The 19,329-nt window shown below is 33.9% G+C and overlaps 1 protein-coding gene across 1 annotated transcript; it reads right to left on the reverse strand.

Annotated features, from left to right (window-relative positions):
- Positions 1-1,911: 1,911 nt before the first annotated feature.
- LOC106404937 lies at positions 1,912-4,780 on the reverse strand. The gene is made up of 3 exons (XM_048760766.1): positions 4,416-4,780; positions 2,522-4,315; positions 1,912-2,452 (listed from the first exon to the last, which is right to left on the reverse strand). The coding sequence occupies exons 1-3, from the start codon at positions 4,776-4,778 to the stop codon at positions 2,033-2,035; spliced, it is 2,577 nt and encodes an 858-aa protein (XP_048616723.1). The 5' UTR covers positions 4,779-4,780; the 3' UTR covers positions 1,912-2,032.
- Between the last annotated feature and the right edge of the window lie 14,549 nt (positions 4,781-19,329).

Below are 19,329 nucleotides of genomic sequence, written 5' to 3' on the forward strand. Positions count from 1 at the left end.
TATGTTGAAATTTGTTCTGAGATTCTGGGTGGAAAGATGGACACTTCTATGAATTGAATGTCCGCAAACAAAATTTCCGGAATTGGATGTTAAAGGAGACGGGAGCGATAAAAAACGGGTGAGAGAAAACTTGATGAATGAACTCTAAAAAACTGCAAACCTGTACGGTCTATTCTATAAATAAGTTTTTGAACAGAGACAACTCTTGGAGATGATGACGGTTCTACAATTTGTCTAAGATGATACGCCTTTGAAGAGTTGTGACTTATCATTAAACAAAATTTTATCCAATAGATTATATATGCAGAGGACAATTACCACCGTTGGATATGATTTTTCCTATTAAAAAGGTGACGTGAGCAGTTAGAAAAAAACCAGGCTTGCTATTATATGACACCTATTTCTACATTTAAAAAAAAAGCAATCTTTAAAATATAAATACAATGTTTAAAGAATAAAACATACAAAACATAACAAATAGAATCTAAAATTTATCTTTTGGATGTAAATTTACATTTCTATAACGAAAAGACACATTTAAACTTTTTCACATTTTTTTTCAATAGTTACATGTTGAAAAGATCCAACCTTTCAAAATTAATTAAAATTCAATAAATGTGAAATGATGCAATTTTTCATCTTGAACATTAGTTATTATAGATTGTGAAAATATATATAAAAAGTGTCTTCTTTTTGTAAAAAAATATATGAATAATCACAACTTTTCATATTTTAGGTTATTTTATTTCAAATAGCACTTTTCAAATAGCACATTTATATGAAAAGACAACATAACATTTATTCACAAATATTGAAAACAGTTTTATATTGAAGAGATACAACCTTTAATCAAAAGGCAGAACAAACATAATTTTTAACAAAAAAATAAGATATGAAAAGACACAATATAACATTTTTTTTTGACACAACACAACATTTATTCACAAAATTTTAAAACAGTTTCATATCAAAGAGATACAACCTTTAATCAAAAGACACCTTAATGAACAAACACAAATTTTAACAAAAAATTGAAATTTCTATAAACGCACACAACTTTGAAATTAATTGGGATTGCTATTATTAGTAGATAAATTGAAAATAAGTTAATCAATCATAAATAATATAGTAAAACTTTCAATAAAGTATCATAACATCTTATATTTTGATACATAACTTTTCCGAAACATCTTATATTATGGAACAGAGGACTATAAAAAGTGTTTAATGAAACTTTCAAGCACGGGATTGAACGATCCGCGCAAGGATCGATAGATCGCGGATCGATAGATCCCCGCCAAGGATCGACATATCCTTTACAGAGATCGGTAGATCCACACTACTAGATCGACCGATCTACGTCATATTTAAACAAATCTTCTTGTATATAGAAATATAAGCAATATACATATACTTTTTGTTGTTCTCTCTATTCTTCGTATTCTCTTTCGTTCTCTGATATTTTACTCTAAACTCTATCCTTTCCTAACCCTTTAACAAAGTTTTCTGTAAGTAAAAGTAAATTTGTAGCCTCTTTTCTTGTGGGATTTGTTCTGCCTACTAAACGGTTTCCACATTGGTTACTCAGTTTCTTCAAAACTAGATAATTTTGTTTTGGTTTGGGAAAATTAGAAAGGAAAGCTTAAGTGTTTAAATGGTTTGCCACGACAAGTTATCATCTAGTTATGATTTATATAAATATATTCACCTACTCAGTCTTGTTAAAGAAAATCATCTCTTGTTGGCTTTGACCAAAGATCTTTTATCCTCTAGTTATGAACATATAACGAGATCATCATCTTACCTATACTTTGATCACTAATCGTATTTATAAACATATAGATGCGATCATCGCACATGTATTTTGCTCCCATTTCCAGGAAGCAAAGCAGATGCTGTGGAGAACGAACATAAGAAAATGGGCCATTTGATAAACATTTTAAAGACACTATAATGATTCGAAGACAATTCGGGATTGAGACAAAGTCAATGTTCTTTAAACTTTTATTCCATGTGGCAGTGAGGTCTGAGACTAACTCAATAACCGTATTGCGTCTTCGGTGAGTTCATTGATCGTTAAGCCATGGCGTGCCAAGCCAACCGTGCCCGAGAATATATCAAAGTTCTCAACCTCAGCTGCAGTCTCAAAGACTGTCTCTAATTCATTCTTCATCCCAAGGGTTAGGAAAGTGTTGACCGTCTCAGGATTAGTTCTCATCATCTGAATGGTTAGTTCAATTGCAAACCTCCTGATTCTTGGAACTTTTGGCACCGGCTGTTCATGTCTCTTGAGAATGTTGACTAATGCAGTGGCTAGTTCTTCCTTGGTTACTCCTGCTTCCTCGAACAATTCTCTTGATTCTTCAGCACTCATTAACCTGAAAATGTGCGGTGCTAATCCCACCATAACCTCTTGAGGTTTGCTCTTTTCAGACATTATTGCCTTAAGAACCTGTAGTGTGACAAGATAACATTTAGTGATGATAATGAATTCTATCTAATCAAGATCATCAAGACTTACTGTTGCTCCAGCTGATTTAACTTCCTTCAGCTGTTCCTTAACTTGATTAGGATCTGTATATGCACATATATTCCTCAAGATTCTCGCTGCATTCGACCGAATCAAAGGGTTGTTCAAAGCCTCAACAAGGCCCGGAAGAACATCATCTGATCTCAACATCCGCTGGCAATTGCTCTGACTTCCTTGAGCTAGCATTGCTATAGTCTCACCAACAGAGTCTCTCACTCCACTAGTCTGATTCCCTGGAATATCATCATTCAAGAATATGCAGAGAAGTCCATTTAGAACCCCGCCTGTGCCGCCAATTTTCTCAGTTGCACCTTCGTCAAGCGCAAGGAAAGTCAAGATCTCTGCACCAAGCTTCTGCAAACCAGGCTGCTTCTTTCCATGGCGTAATGTTTCCCTAATGTTGCTTACTGTGAAGACAATGCCGGAGATATCTCTCCTCAAGTTTCTCCCTGTTGCACCCGTTGTTTTCACCAGCTTCCTTAACAGCTTCAATGACCGTTTCACAGCCAAGATCTTATTAGACGCAAGATTTGGATCTTTCAGCAACCTCTTCTCAGCATAAGTGAAGTCAATGATCTTTGAAAGCAACCCTTTTGTTTTCCCAATCTTCACACAGTTATCATGATCTCTAGCTAGCCTTTTCAAAATCAACAATCCAAGATTGTTGAACGTCCAGCGATCGGTTTGATTGATACTGTTTTCTCCAATCTCATCAGTGGCTTGACCCGAATCTCTCGTGCTATCTAAAATAGAAGATATGGACTCAATCGCTCCAGGGATCCCTGCAACTCTCAGAGAGTTTTGCTTCTTACTAGCTAATCTTGAGAGAATCTCTGCAGATGACATTCTCATAACTTCTTGATTCTTGTTTCTCCAATTCAACATCTCAACCAACCTCTCTATGATCTCCAGGTTGGTCCCAATCTTCTGCAGGGTATCAACCGAATAGTCTTCGCTTGTTGAGAATCTATAGAGAATCTCTGCTCCAATGAGCTGCTCATCAGGAGAATTTGACACCAAAAGCTCCATGGCGAAAACGACCATATCCATCTTCAATCCGTCAAAGATGCTCCCGTTTAGACATCTTGAGTAAGCATTGTAGAAGAATCTTCTCACTGAATCAGTTCCAGACCTCTCGAGACCGCATTCTTGATTCACTTTATCAAGAATCTTGTAAACGCTGATCATCCACTCCCAGTAAGCTTTCTCAACAAGAAAGAGAAGAGCCTCCGCGAGCGCTAGAGAGTAGAAGAGAGTTAAAGAGGAGTGAAGATTGGTGCTTCTGGATTTCAATTCGCTGCCTCCATAATCTTGCCTGATGAGCTTGATCATGGAGATGATAATGCTAGCGAAAGCAGAAGCAATCTGGAGCCAGTAGCAGAATCGACTCACGTTTCTTGAAACGAAAACCCATCCTGTGTAAGGCAACATTGGAACATCTGAGCTTGTCCATGTCCTGGTCCGCTCGATCTGCCTCGGAGTCCTCTGTTCTGTTTTACTTTCCTGAACCGATGATCTATCGTTGTTCCCAGAAATATGAGCTTCCTTGCGGAATATTCTGATAAACTGTCTGACAAGTAACCGGAAGGTGTTGATTCCAGAGATTGTGTATTTAGACTGATGCTGCATTTCAAGCTCATGGCTTCTGCTGAAGATCCGAGCTCCTTCGACAACAAGAATCACAGTAACAAACCAAAAATCTGATGTCTCTAAACTTGCGGCGAAACCACCAAGAAGAACAACGGTGGCCCATACGAATCCTAAAGATCCCAACCGTGAAGCAATCTGTGGTTACAAGTTCATTAAGAACACATTAAAAACTTAAGAAAACAGACTCATAAATTTATTTATTTTTTAAACAGAAGAATATCGTAATATAAACAACCTTCTCAAGAACAGCGAGTCGTAAGGCAAAAAGAGTCAGTTTTTTCTCCGGGGCAGGAGCTGACAAGTGTGTCTGTCTCCTAGGTTCTGGGGTCAATGCGTTGTCTGGTAGGAAAATATTTCCTCCAGAAGAACTGACATGTACAACCACATCCGTAGTTTGATCAACCATTTGAAACAAAACAGAGGAGAAAGAAATGTTCTTGTTTTGGTTTTGACGCATATAATTTGATTTATATCTAAAAGAAAGGACACTATGAAGTTGCTTTTTTAAGTATTGGACATTCACCATGCACGTCTTTGAGTTCAATCCATTGACTTTTGGAAGACAATGCCTCTTAGACAACAACCTTGTACGAACCATTGGTTACACAAACCAATAGTATTTTGCCATTTTATAAAGAGTGTCATTTTAACTTTTTTTTTTTACGCAAAAAACTTTATTCAAGAATTTCAATGCAAATAATATTTACTTTCACTTGAAAATTAATTGCGAACAACATTGAGTTTATAAATAATTTTATTTATCTAAAATTATTGGTCAAAAAAAAGTAATTAATAACAATTTAAATACAACTGACAAAAAAATAACAATTTAAATACATTTTAATCACTTTATTAATCTGTATGAAAAATGTCAAAATAACACTTATTCAGAAACAGAAAAAGTATATAATAGCATTTTAATCCCGTTTATTGTTTTTTTTTTATAAACCCTATCGGTTGATCTGGTCGGTCCCGGAAGAAACGCATTTAGTGCTATAAAGTGGACTAGCCCGAAAGCGTACCACACTGCCTAATCCGAGTTTGGAATATCTTTTGACTAATGCAAGGGAGTGGACCAATCTTCTGTTATGGTCCACCATGTAAACCACTTGGGCTAAATCCCAAACCAAAACTGGCCAAGTGGTGATAATTTAGTTTCCAGAGAAAATCGAACTCATCAGGTACACTAGGTACACTGTGTAACAATAATAAGTAGCCACGTTATTATTGTTATATAATAACTTTTATTAATCTTGTTTATTTTTATTTTTAATAATGTATATGTATACCAAATAATCATCGAAAGTGTTGTTAACTAAAAGCATTTAAGTATTGAACGTTTTAGGAACGATCGTATCATTGTGAATCTTGTAATGGTTGAGCTGGATATATCAAATCATAGGGTCATAATCATGTCAATGTATTAATTTTCTTTTCTAAAGCAATTGCACGATTCAAAGATCATAGTGACTTTATTTTGCTAGAGATGCAAACGTCTTAACGCACGTCGCTTGCATTCTGAAAATACATGACGAGGCATGTTCTGACATCAATATAATATTTAATCAAATAATTATTAATTGCAACTAACTAAACAAAATTTGAGTACGTAATATCGTCGTGATCAAGTTATATATATTGCAAGAGAAAACCAATGAATCATTTAGCAATTTTATAATCAACTAGATATTTTCTTGGCGCGCTACGCATGGCTATGTCTTTTGAATTTATACTCAGAGAAATTGCCAAAATGGAACAAAAAAACAATATAATTGTCTTTATGGTATAAAACCATTTTATCCATTTTTTTTCTCTCTTTTACCTTTTCATTTTTGAAAATTAATGAAATAAATATTTTTATGAATTCAAAAAAATATTAGAAATATAAACAATTAATAAAACACCTATATACATAAACACATTTTTTTTGGTTGAAAAACTTGATAAATAAAATTTTAAAATTACGTTCTACTAAAAGTAGAGTTCGTCTTCTACAGAAAATGGGTAAGTAGAAAACGAATTCCAGAACAAACAAGTTCATCTACTTTTTTTAGAAAAAACAATCTACTTGTGATTAAAATTCTAAATATGAGGAATGCAAATTCTACTAGTTGTAAAGATTTCTACTTTTATCTTGAATACAATTTCTACTTTTTATGAGAAATCTAAACTTAATACAAACGTCTACAAGAAGTAGAAATTGTATTCATGATTTTTATTATGATTCTACACAGTGTAGAAGGTGTCTTCTACGGATAAAAAAATTGGTTTTCCGAAAATTAAAGAAGTTTTAGTTAAAAAAATATTCTAAAAATATTCTAATTTCCTAAAACGTATTCTGGTCGATTTTCTTTATCAAAATATCAAAAAAAAATGATGTTGGTTTTTCTTCTTCATCAATCTATGATTTCTCTATAGTTTGTCATTTGATTTTCACACTCTTGTTCTACGACTAAGGAACAAATTTTTGGTAGTTTCATGCATCGTGTGAAACTACTTAATTTTCTTGGTTGCTGCTAGTAGTTCGAGCATGTCTTATACTTTGTTCTTTTTTTTTGAAATCTCATGTGGTAAACTTTTTAATATCACCTAAAACATTATCATAACGAGTCCTATGCCAATGTCATAATAGCTTCAGGATACAGATTAACTATCATAAAAGAAAGCTAGAAAGCGCCGATGGTGGCTGTCCCTGTCCACGGGTTACCGAAATATACACGCTTGAGGACTTGTTGACTTCACCCGCTATATCATAGTAAGAACCAGGATCTACGATGACTGTCACGAGCTTGTTCACCATCTGCGCAACTTTAGCGGGTTGCCAAATCTAACTTTTTAGTATTCCTTTCAAACCAGAAACCACCACAAATCATTCAATGCACACGTTTTATATGTATACTGATATAAAATAAGGAGAAATGAGTTACCTTTCTCGAGAAGCAAGTCAACGTCTTTATCAGTGTCAATGAGATAATCTAAGAATAAGGCGTAGCTATAGACGTGGTTGTGTTTAGGGTAATGGCACTGCTCAAGAGCTATTATGTTTCTCAGTTTTATCTCACGGCTGTCATGCAAAGAAGAAAGAGATAGTTTAGACATAACACAAAATCATATAGGATCTGAAAAAATCAATCGAAGAAATATCAAAACCGAAAACAAAAAAAACTAAAGAGAAACTGGAAGGAAATAGTTTCGAGTTTTACCTTGCTTCTAGGAATGTTGGAGAAAGAGAGAGGCGTAGATACAGAGGCGTAGAGGCGGAGAGGCGAAGAGGTGTAGCGGCTGATATAAAAATCTATTTAAGTATTCAAAAAAATAGTTTTTTAAAAGGTGTCTAACCACCGCATACCGATTATTTGAACACTAAAAGATGTTTATTAACGTTGTTGTACCTGATATCCGAAACTTTACGACATTCTCTTACACCAAAATCTTAGACAGCATCTGCTTGCTGTCAAGGCAAGGGGCCATGCGTATTTGGAGAAAGGACTACACACCTGGTTTGGAACAAGGCACGTTCCAAATCCATCACGAAGGCTGTGAAGACTTTTTTTATTTTATAGTTGAATGAGTATATAAATAAAAACATAAGCACTAGATGTAACTTAGTTTTTTGCTTGAAATAATTATACATTCAATCAATATATATATATATATATATATATAGTATCTTTAGCTATCACCAACTCAATATATAAAATTAATATGTAACCAGAGGTGTAACACCTCCGAACCGTTCTAAACATAGGTCGACCGACCGGCACAATCAAACAAGAACATGACTAACCGTCCAACTCAACATTATGGTTTGAAAGCGCTATGTGACGGGCTAAGGACGGTCCGATCAGAGTCACAAAATTTACTCCACGACTAAGACCATTTCATCTACTAACTCGTCCTGCTAATTCAAGGCGTAAGGCTTTGCAACCCATACCAAGATTTAGCGTTTCCGTTAGATCAAGGCCTAAGGCTTTTCAGTCCATACCACGACCTAACGTTGTGTTAGACCGGACTAGTCAATTATCAGAGTACTCATGATGCACATATAAAACAAATACTTTATTGATTTAAGAAATATTCATACATTGAAATAATTCAAGGCCGAACCTAGCCTAATGCCAACTCGAGTCAAATAACACAAAACGCAATACCGTATACAAAATGCATGAAATCTACTACGGCAGTCCTAACGTCCAACTCCAAGCTATCGGATCATCCTTAACTAAAGCTACCTGCAAAAACGACAACAGAGTTGGGTGATTAACCTAATGTTGCTCAGTGAGCTAGTAACCTCTACCCGCAACCTAGATTCTAACCCCGACAACCCAAAATAACAATCAATCTAGCCCTAGCATGTAATCCAAAACTAAAGCTAAACAATCAATCACTAGTTAACCATATATACGCATGAGTTCAATACTCATGTAGTGTTAGACATTTAGAAGATAAAAGTATTGTTAACTGGTCGACCAACAATCAGACAAGAACATGATCGGCCAATCAATGATACCGTATAGCTTTCAATATCCACCACTCTTCACAAGCAATCATTCAAACACATACATGCCAACGTCAGGCCTACACTAACCAAATACACACCAAACCTAATCTGGTATATGAGCCGGAATTAGGACTTAATGTCAGAAACCTACAAGTAATTCAATCAATCGCCAAACACAACCACAATAATAAGACTCTAACTAACTACGACTCGGTCTAACTCATAACACCGTATATCAGTGCTACACTTACTTTAGGGTTCCATAACCTTTTACTCTAAACGACACTCTAACTCAACACTCTAACTCGACACTCTAACATAAGCCATGGTGACTTAGTGTTCCTCCTTAACATCGGCAATATCCTATCTCCCTACCACAAAGGCCAGAAGAAGGAAATTTCAACCGACCGTGGTCCACAGTACATCGGGTCACCGCGAGACAGCCCACAATCCATCGGGTCACTGCCAACATTACACCGTCGTGTAATACTCAGCCATAGGCCATGACCCCGTTCCTCTGAGTCTTCTCTATCCAACGAATAAGGGGTTTCCTTAAATCCGCTGGGTACGAGGCCGAGGAAACACAAGTTCACCCCTAAACATGCCTAGCTTGGGCGGGTTTCGCACATGCTATCGGCATCACTCACTCAACACACTATCTAAATATAAAACCTAACCTAAGGCTAAAGTTCCAGACCCTAACTAGACTTTGGACTCTACAACTCTAACCACTAGTACCAGTAGTCCGGCCTATCTTTCCTAATCAAACAAAACAACTATATGACACTAAGCAACCTCAACTCAACCAGTTAGTCACTCCCTTACCAAGAGCTGACTAACCTCAATCAACAAGCATTAATTAAACGTGCAAAGAATTTAATTAAATCTGCTCAATCAATCTACTCAATCAATCCATTACCCAAATAGTTTGGCCTCCTGCCGTGAGACTATCTTTAAAGATAACGGGAACCTACATTCAACCATGTCAATACGTAAGGATATTAAAACAAGATGCACCCTAATCCTAGTCCTAGTCCTAGTTAGGTTTATTAACTTAGTCTTAATTCCATTCATCTCTGCTTAGCCCTTTCTAAACTGAGTCCGGTTTAACAAAATAACCCTAAGGACTCTACCATGCAATAATGTGATCATTCTAATACATATGCGACTCGATCTACCCTAAATTCTAAATGAAATTCACACAAAACCAACTCACAAAACTACCATAAATTCCAAGTGGAATTCAAACAAGCCAACTCACAGTGTTCTATGCCGATAAGTCGATGGTTGAGCGGAGAGAGCTTAGCCAAAACCCAACCATAACCTTGACTGGACTGAACCGTGGAACTGAACTAACTCTGGACAGCACATCTGCTTGACCATAGAAGAAACTGACTAGCTTGGACGGATTGATTTGGACAGAGCTTCTGCCTCAAAATCGTAGAGAATCGTTGATTGGACAAAACTGGTCTTCTCGGTGGAGTATCAGTCTTCAAAATCGACCACACTCTTAAATCGGCCACTTTCTTTCTCTCTCTCTAGCCACGTTTTCATACTTTCTTTTGGGGTGGAACGGGATGTCTGAAATCTGAAGGGAGGCATGGGTATATATAAAAGTCATTGGCCAGTAAGGAGAGGCCACATGATCGCATGTCTGTCAGCCCGAATGCCTCCGGTTGCATGCGCGGCCACACCTTGTGCTCCACATGTCCTGCTGCATGTCCTGATCGCATGCGCTGCAACATCTCGTGGCTCCCTGGACGACCAGAAGTCCATCAGCATGTCTTGTCTGCATGCACGGCGACACACGGTGCCCACATGTCGATCAGCATGCTTCGGTTGCATGCACGGCAACACCTCGTGCTCTGACATGTCCAACCACATGTCCTGCTTCAGCGACATGTCGTGCTCTGGTATACACTCAGCCTTCTAGACAGTGAATAAAACGTCCTGATCACTCGGTTCATTTGCCCGATTTCGACCCTTCCGGCATATTTTCGACCCGCGATCAATCTCGAATATTTTTCCGTGCCCATCCGATGAGATGAATATTTTTAATAAATTCCATACTGAATTTAACCTTGACGAAAAATATTTCTTGAGCCTCCGGCTTCCCTAAAAATGTTCCATAATACCAAAATTAGGGATTTCATTCAACTTCGGATTTTCCCGTCTTGCTTTTGACATATTATGTTGCCAACATAATATTTTATTAACACGACGTTCCAGCTTACTTCCCGTCGAGCTTATTTCCCGCCAAGCTTATTTTCCGTCCTGCTTACTTCACGTCCTGCTTCCAACATTTTATTTCTCCCAATATGAAATTATCTCAACTCGGAATTTTTTTTGTAAACGTCGTGCTTCGGAAATTTTGTGTGATATCACTCAAATTACCCCAATGAGTGATTTTACTCTCTCAAATAAGAGGTTTAGCTGTAATACTTAGGGATCGAATCTACAAGGAGCTAAGACACACAATTGATCCTAACAAGTTTATGATTAAGCTAGGCAAATAATTAAACAGTAAATAGCAGAGGTGAACAAGGCAGTTGTTCGGTTGATTGATTGATTTGAGGTTGTAAACAATTATGAGAAATAGCTAGATTTAGGGTTTCAGGTAATTAGGATTATAGTGATATAGATGCTAAGGTTTCAAACCTAGAACATGAATTCTAATTGCAATATATTCCAGATTCTGTGTGCGAATAAATCCTATTGATCTAAGTCTATAACTCAGCCGTCGCTTGTTGATATAGTTCTAACGTCGATCGGCGCAATGTGAGCAGCATCGCTTGATGTTTACCTAGTCAAGCGTTACCGAGCTGTTCAATAGGTTCACTAGTTTGACTAGATCAGCTGTCGTTTGTTTCTAGCAATCCTAGCTCAGAGGAATTAATTCAGGTAAGAGAGCATGCTTTCGCTTGCGCCTAATTATCCTAAGTTCAGGGTTCTAGTTAGTTACTCTAGCACACAAGCATTAATAACAATTCCTATGAAGGAAATCTATCACCTTAGTGTATCTACTTCTAACCCTAAATCTAGCATGAGTAACTACTCAGACATAGCAAAGCAGGACATAGTAAATATTTGAATAAATTGCATAGATAGAATAAGGTAGAAAAGGAGGAATTCCAATACAAATCTCAGAATGAGTCTTGGGTCTTCTCTCCAAACTGATAAAAACCCTAAATATGTTTTGCTGTGTAAAGTAGAAAGTAATTACTCAGACATAGCAAAGCAGAACATAGTAAATATCTGAATAAATTGCATAGATAGAATAAGGTAGAAAAGCAGGAATTCCAATACAAATCTCAGAATGAGTCTTGGATCTTCTCTCCAAACTGATAAAAACCCTAAATATATTTTGATGTGTAAAGTAGAAAGTATGAAAGCGTGTGTTGCCTAAAACAATGGCAGAGCACATAAATATTAAGTTAACGTCGGTCAGAGGTAATCTTGTAAATGATGTGGAACTTGGGCCATAAGTCAGCTGGGAACCAAGTCGGGCTTGTGCACTTCGCTGTCAATCTACAACAAGAGTTGTCCGTCGATCGATGGTTGACTCTGAATGTCAACTCTGGACTGGTTCGATGGGCAGCTACGAGTTTCTTCTAGCTTTTGCTCCAAAATGCCCCAAAATCACCATATATCTCCAAAACACTCTTGAACCTGTAAATAATCTAAAAAGACTCCAAAACATAACAAATAACTCCTAAAACAGTTATATACTATAGCTAAAAACATGTAAAATCTATGATATATCATCGTGCTTCTAAATTAACGATCACAACTCCCTGAATTCGATCACTCACGGTTCGACCACCAGACATAGATGCTCGACCATATTCAATTTTTCTCCGAATCATGTCAAGTTTTCCGTGACCAAAACTTAACATACCTCGAGATGCTTTGATTCCCAAAAGCTTGGCTCCGAATTCTGATTTTATTAGTCTCGACCATTTTATCCCTTCGAAAGGGTTACTACAAAAGGTATAGGCACTTGACGATGAATGAAGTCATATACCTAACTGACTTTTAATTTTTTAAAGATAATCAACTAAAATCTTGGTTTTTTTTAAGAAATGGGCTTATGATACAACTTTTGGTACATACTTGCTTAGATGATCTAATAAAAAATGATAAAACCTTCTTTATATATATATATATATATGTTTATTATATATATACTGATAATTTATTATATTTTATATTTTATAATTCAATATAAGTTGTTTTATTTTTTATTTATTAGATACTCTAATTTTCTCTTAAAAATTAGTTTTGTGCATAAAATATTAAAAAATATTGAACAATAAGTTTGGACTAAAACGTCTAGTCAGCAAATTTTTCTCTCTTAAAATAAAATTTTACACTTAATTGAAATATACCTAAATTCATTAATTTTTGTATATGCTGATTTATTGGTTTATGATTTAAAAAAAAAACTAAATCTGACCCTTTGTACTCATTTCAGTTTATTAAATATATTTGAATTACACAAGTAATAACTAATAGTTCATTTTCATTTCTAATAAATTTATATATATAATAATTATTAAATTAAATATTTAAATGTGTGACATACATGTAAATAATAATAATAGTTATCAGTAAGTTTATTTCTGTTTTAAAAATAAATATTAGTCATGAATATTAATATTATAAAATTAGTAAATCTATATTTATAAATTTTAAAATATCAATTAGAATTGGATGAAAGACTATTATTACAAAAAAATTTAGTTTCTTGTATAATAATTTTCAAGTTATTAATCAATTAAATTTAGTTTTATAAAAATATATTTAAATTTTGTTTTTTTTCTTTTCTACAAGAATATAACATCCTTTTCTTAAATTATAAAAAATTTAAGTAAAATAATTTATGAAAATGATAAATTTAAGGAAAATTAAATAGTTACGCTGCTAAAATCTAATTTATGAACATAAAAATACCTCCAACATGTTTGAGATATATGAAATATGTGTAGAAATTATATTGAAAATAATAACTGTTAACATTTTTAAAATGAACATTAATCTTGTAACAATTTAAGTTTTTATACTTTTGTTAAAAACCGTGTACTCTTAACTGTTATATTTTTTCTCCAAATTTATGATTTTTTAGATTTTTTAATATTTTCCAAAAAAAAATGGATTTTTTACTTTGGTAAGACATAATTTATGTTTTTTTCTAGTTAAACAATTTTTGGAAATTAAAATTCTTATGTTAAATTTCCAGATATTAATTATTTTATATTATTTTATTGTTAATTTAAATTTTGTGATTAATTTTCATTTTTATTCTAAAAATCATTCTCGTAAAACATATGGTGAAAAATAAAACTTGCAGAACTCAGAAAATCACATCTATAATAGTTGGATTGGCCTAAAAATTCAAGAAACAATTACATTGTAGGTCACTTTCTTACTTTAAAATAACAGTCTAAGACACTTATCGCTACCAACACACTTTTTCTACGGCAAAAGACGAGAATAACCTTAGAACCTAATCAAAGTAATTGTTACCTCCTCTTTCTTTTTGTCAAGCCGTACCATCTCTGTTTCCATCTCTTTTTCTTTCCTCTTTCTCTCTCTCCTTAACTCTTCAATTTCTTGCCGTAATCGCTCTTCAATTTCTTGCCGTAATCGCTTGTTCTCCTCCTCTGTTAATCTTGACGTCTCTTTACTCGAATCCTCTATCTGAGATTTGAGCAACATGACAACAGAAACAGATTCCCTGAGTAGGTTGAGCTACGCCTGTGGGAAGTAAACGTCGTAAGAGAGAGTGACATGATTTACTGGTGATTTCGATGGTTCTGCTTTTTTCTTAAAAATGATATGAGCTGTGGTTCCTTACAATGAATATTTTCAATGTTATGTTTTTAATCACCGACAGTGCCCGGTGTTGGAAACGAGTTGACTCGGCAGAAACTGATTCAATCACTCCTCAATCTCTGTAACTCGATTCGCGATGGTGTCGAGCATATTCTTTGGTGGAACATGTTCTATTTTTTTAATTTCATTTAGCTCTTGTACACTTGATCCTTCTTCTTTCCTTATTTTCTAGTCATGTATGCCTTCTAAAATGTTTGTGTTCATGAAGGTGGGATATGTCTTTGTGCGATAATGTTACTTATAATTTTTTGCAAATATATCTTTCACCATATAAATTGATAGATTGTAATCTTTAACATTTAAACATGAAGTTTATTGAGGATATACTACAATTTGCATGTTCTTCACTAGCTGGTTTGTGAGAAAGAAGAACACATTCTGAAAAGAATGAACATGTGTACATATTAATGGATGTACATGTGGATATTGTGAAACTATGTGTACAGAGAGAAAAACTGATGTACACGTGGATAATAACTTTATCGTACATCATATTAGTTTTCATATTGATATTTTTCAGCATATGTAGGTGTGGGCATTGTAATGATGATATTGTTTTTCGTTTATGACAAGTACGAAATTGTATGTAAATATAGATATGTAAATAAGTGCGTAAACTGAAAAATGGTTAGTGTACATGTGGACACAATGCGTTGATGTACAAGCGGATACCAGGTTCATGTGTACACGTGGACGATGTACATATGGACATCGTTGCAAATGTACACGTATGAATTACAGTTTGGCTTTACCGTGAAAAAAAAAAAAAATTGTTTACACCTTGGTTTTACTAAAAAGTTAGTGTAAATGTTGTCCATGTGGACAAGGGAAAGTGGTATCCATGCTGATTTTTTTTGGATGTACATGTTTTGATATATCCAAATTGCGAGCAAGTCATGTAACACAAAGAGATAAATGGTCGCTACATTATATCCTTGGTGCATGCATTACATGGCTATAGAAAAATACAGTAGAAACTATAAATTTTCAAGGACTTAAGGTAGAACCGTAAACTCCATTGCTAACACCATGTTTCATTTTACTTGTCTGGTTCTTCTTTATTTTTGAAACACACTTGTCTGCTTCTTCATAATTAAACATTGGAGTTAATCTTTCCAGCTTCCTCTCCTCTTCCCCTCCCTTACACTCCTCAAAGAAAGCCATGATTTCTTAACTGTTAAGAAGACAAAGCTTTCTTGTAAGATGAAACAATCCTAGGATCTAAACTAGACAATAGAGATTCTTCAAACAAATGCTTCCAAAGAGGTTGCTTTGCTTATAAGAGAACGGGGCCCAACCTTCTTCTTCTTGTTCGACTCTTACGAGTTCGTAATCTTCTTCCAATTTCAATGCAGACCCACTTAGACGATCCACAATCCGATTCGGGTTAGGTTTAGCCCAAAGATTTGAATTTAGATTGGAGATAATAAGCTTACGAAGTTTAGGGCTTTCGAATTCGTCATCCACGCTATTCATAAGCTCCCATGTGTGATGACTGAGTCGCGAGAACGAGTCGCTTCTCGCTTGGCCCCAGATCTGGCGTGTTATTCCTCGAGAATGAGATAAGGGGAAGCGTCTATTGATCAGATGGGTTTTTGGATGCTTCGAGATCAATGAGGAGAGAGCCGTATGAGGTAGATGCGAGGGAAACGAGGTGGTGAATGTCACCTTTTCTAGCCTAGCGGAGGATGGTGAACCAACGGAAAGATAAAGCTTGTGGACTGCCGGAGAAAGTGAATTCAACATCGGTGAAGAAGCGGAAGATGCGATTAAAGAGACTGTAGTTCTCTTGTCTTGCAAAATTAATGGGGCTTAAACTAGGCATGAGAGACTTTGGCTGAGATTATACCCAAAGATGATATGGATGTCCACATCGGTGAACCTCGTCGGCGGTCAAAAAAATTTACAATCACTACTTTTGGTTTTATCGTCGAGCCAGAGACTCAAAAGAATAAGTCATTTTCTGTTCGATTAAACTGAGGGTATAATGGGATTATCAAAATTTGTACAGTAGCAAAAGTAGATAAAACTACCATAGTAGCAAGAAGTGTTCTATCTTGTAATAAAAAGTTAGAAACTGTCCTATAGTGTTAATAACTCAAAATTCAAATAGTTCTTTGAGATTAATAGGATTAGGTCATTATGTAGTTGCTTTAACTTTCATTGAGTATATGCCTATATGGATATTCTTATAGAATTAATATAATGCCCTCAATATCTATTTTCTCCATAGTAAAAATATTCATACTTCTCTGAGCATACAAATAATTCTGCCTCATCACTTCAAAGACACATTTGGTATATTCCACATGTTTTGCTATTCTCTATATATTAAAAGAAAAGTATTACAACATTTTAACTATGGCATATGTCATCATTATAATGCTTCTTAAAATCATTAGAAAAATATGTTGGTCTACTAATCATATATTATTATACTTCTCATTGAACTAACCATAAATATAATTAACAATCTACAATTAATATTCTTCTTTCTTTCCTTAACTAAAAGCTACGAAATTACCAAAAATGAATAAAATATATTGATAATTAATGATTTTAATAATAAAGATTTGATAACAATTTACATATCCTACATTATTTTTGTTTAATGTCATATTATTAAAATAAATTAAATAATCATATTAATTGTATAATAAAAAGTTTAGATTTTTATATTACGTTATATTTTGAATTTTTTTAATGACTATAAACTTCAAAAACTGTTAAAAGTCTTACACTGAAAATTTTGTGATAGGTGGTTTAAATTTTTTTGTTATAATAAGATACAAATGATCATAAAACCATATGAGTAAAAATCACATTTAATAAATATTCAGATTAATATATAAAACATTAAAAATAATAAGATGTAAAAATAATTTGTATATAAAATGTTGCGCGGTTCTTAAAATAGTTAATGAGTTATACATCAAAATGTCATAAATAAATATGAGAATAAATTATTTCAATTTTTTTTTTAAGACACAGCTCATCACACTTTAAAACATGGCTGGAACATTAGTAATATTGAATGGCATCACTAAATATTTGTTATAATCTATATGAGTTTTAAAACATGTTTTAATAATATCAGTTGTATCCATCCTGGTAGTTCACTCTTAAATTGATCTTAGAATATATTTTAGAACCTCTAAACTTATCCATCATATCCTCCATTAGGTAAATTGGTATTAATTTTTTTTTCAAAAACCTTTATTAGTTTAACTATTTAACAGAACATTGTTGGTTTTAAATTATATACTTTTAATGGAATATAACCTCAAGTTTGGAAATCATATATGTTTTAAATTTATGTGGTCTATATTCTTCAAATCTTGCATTATTTAAAATTTTGCATTTTAAGACTATTTTCTGCTAATTATATTAAATCATGAATTTTCAAATTTGAAGTATATATTAAGTGAATTAGTTTTAAAGGATTTTTGATTTGTTATTGTACCTTATTTTATATTGATAAGTATTTACCATATTTTTTAAGTAATTTTGATTTTTTGAAATTTTGATATTTCAAAATATTTAATAAGATACTGATTTTCTATATTTTTATTGGTAATTTAAATTCTATCTGAATAATTCCCTAGTCATATAGCCTCGACTTAAGGAAACTTTTGTAACTAATCAATACTATTAAAATTGAAAGGTTTTTTTTGAGATCCTCTTGGAGTTTCGAAGTATTTACAGATCTCTGCCACTGTTTTATTAAAAACCTATGTTTTTTTTAGATATATTCAAAAAATTAGTTAGAGAAAAAGACAAAAATAACACTAAATCAAGTTTTGTTCTCAAACTAGCAATCAAGGTTAAAAACCACAAAAATAGCACTTAATGTTTTATCAAAAGTCACAACTTAGGGTTTAGAGTTAAAGGAATGAGTTTAGGATTTAAGGTTTAGGGTTTAGGGTTTAGAGTTTAGGGTTTAGGGTTTAGGGTTTATGGTTTAGGATTTAGGGTTTAGAGTTTAGGGTTTAGGGTTTAGTGTTTAGGGTTTAGTGTTTAGGGTTTAGAGTTTAGAGTTTAGAAATGAGGTTTTGGGGATAAGATTTCAAATTTTGAAAAATAAAAAAATTAAAATTTTCAAAGGATAAACTTAGAAATGTGCTATTTTGGTCATTTAAGTTTTTGAGTGCTATTTTTGTGATATAAACTTAGAAATGTGCTATTTCGGAGATTTGCCCTAATTAGTTATTTTTTAATTTATTTTCCTTCTCAGTAATTAACTCAAATAATGCAACAAACTATTATTTTAATTTCCTTCCCTTTTAACTTCCGCTCCAACTTATGTTCAAGTAATCAAGTTTATGATTGATTGATACAGAGGTGATTATCCAGATCTATGGTTTCTATGCTGGGTGTGAGGCGAATCAATCAAGGTCTGTGTATTCTTTCGGTGATTTCTGGTATCGATGATGATACCTTCGATGGAGATCTAAGGTTTTGCAATGGAGAATCTGCACAGATCTGCAAATCGGTGGTTTTGAGAGTGTATTCAGTCATTTCTTAGGGGCGAAAACTAAGGTACTGATGTTGGGTCTTTCTATTGAGAGTACTGAGATTAATAGATCTCAATAGCACACCATAGTGTTTCAAAAAGGGAATTATATCATGGCGATTAAATCTATAATCTATGATTAAGATCTTTGCGATTAATAGAGGATTATCGAAATCCACAAACTCTATAATCGGCTTGAAGTGATTCGACAAAAGTTAAGGAACCTGTCTTAGATTTTTA

This window comes from Brassica napus, chromosome C6 (genome assembly GCF_020379485.1).
Source record: "Brassica napus cultivar Da-Ae chromosome C6, Da-Ae, whole genome shotgun sequence".
NCBI lineage: Eukaryota > Viridiplantae > Streptophyta > Magnoliopsida > Brassicales > Brassicaceae > Brassica > Brassica napus.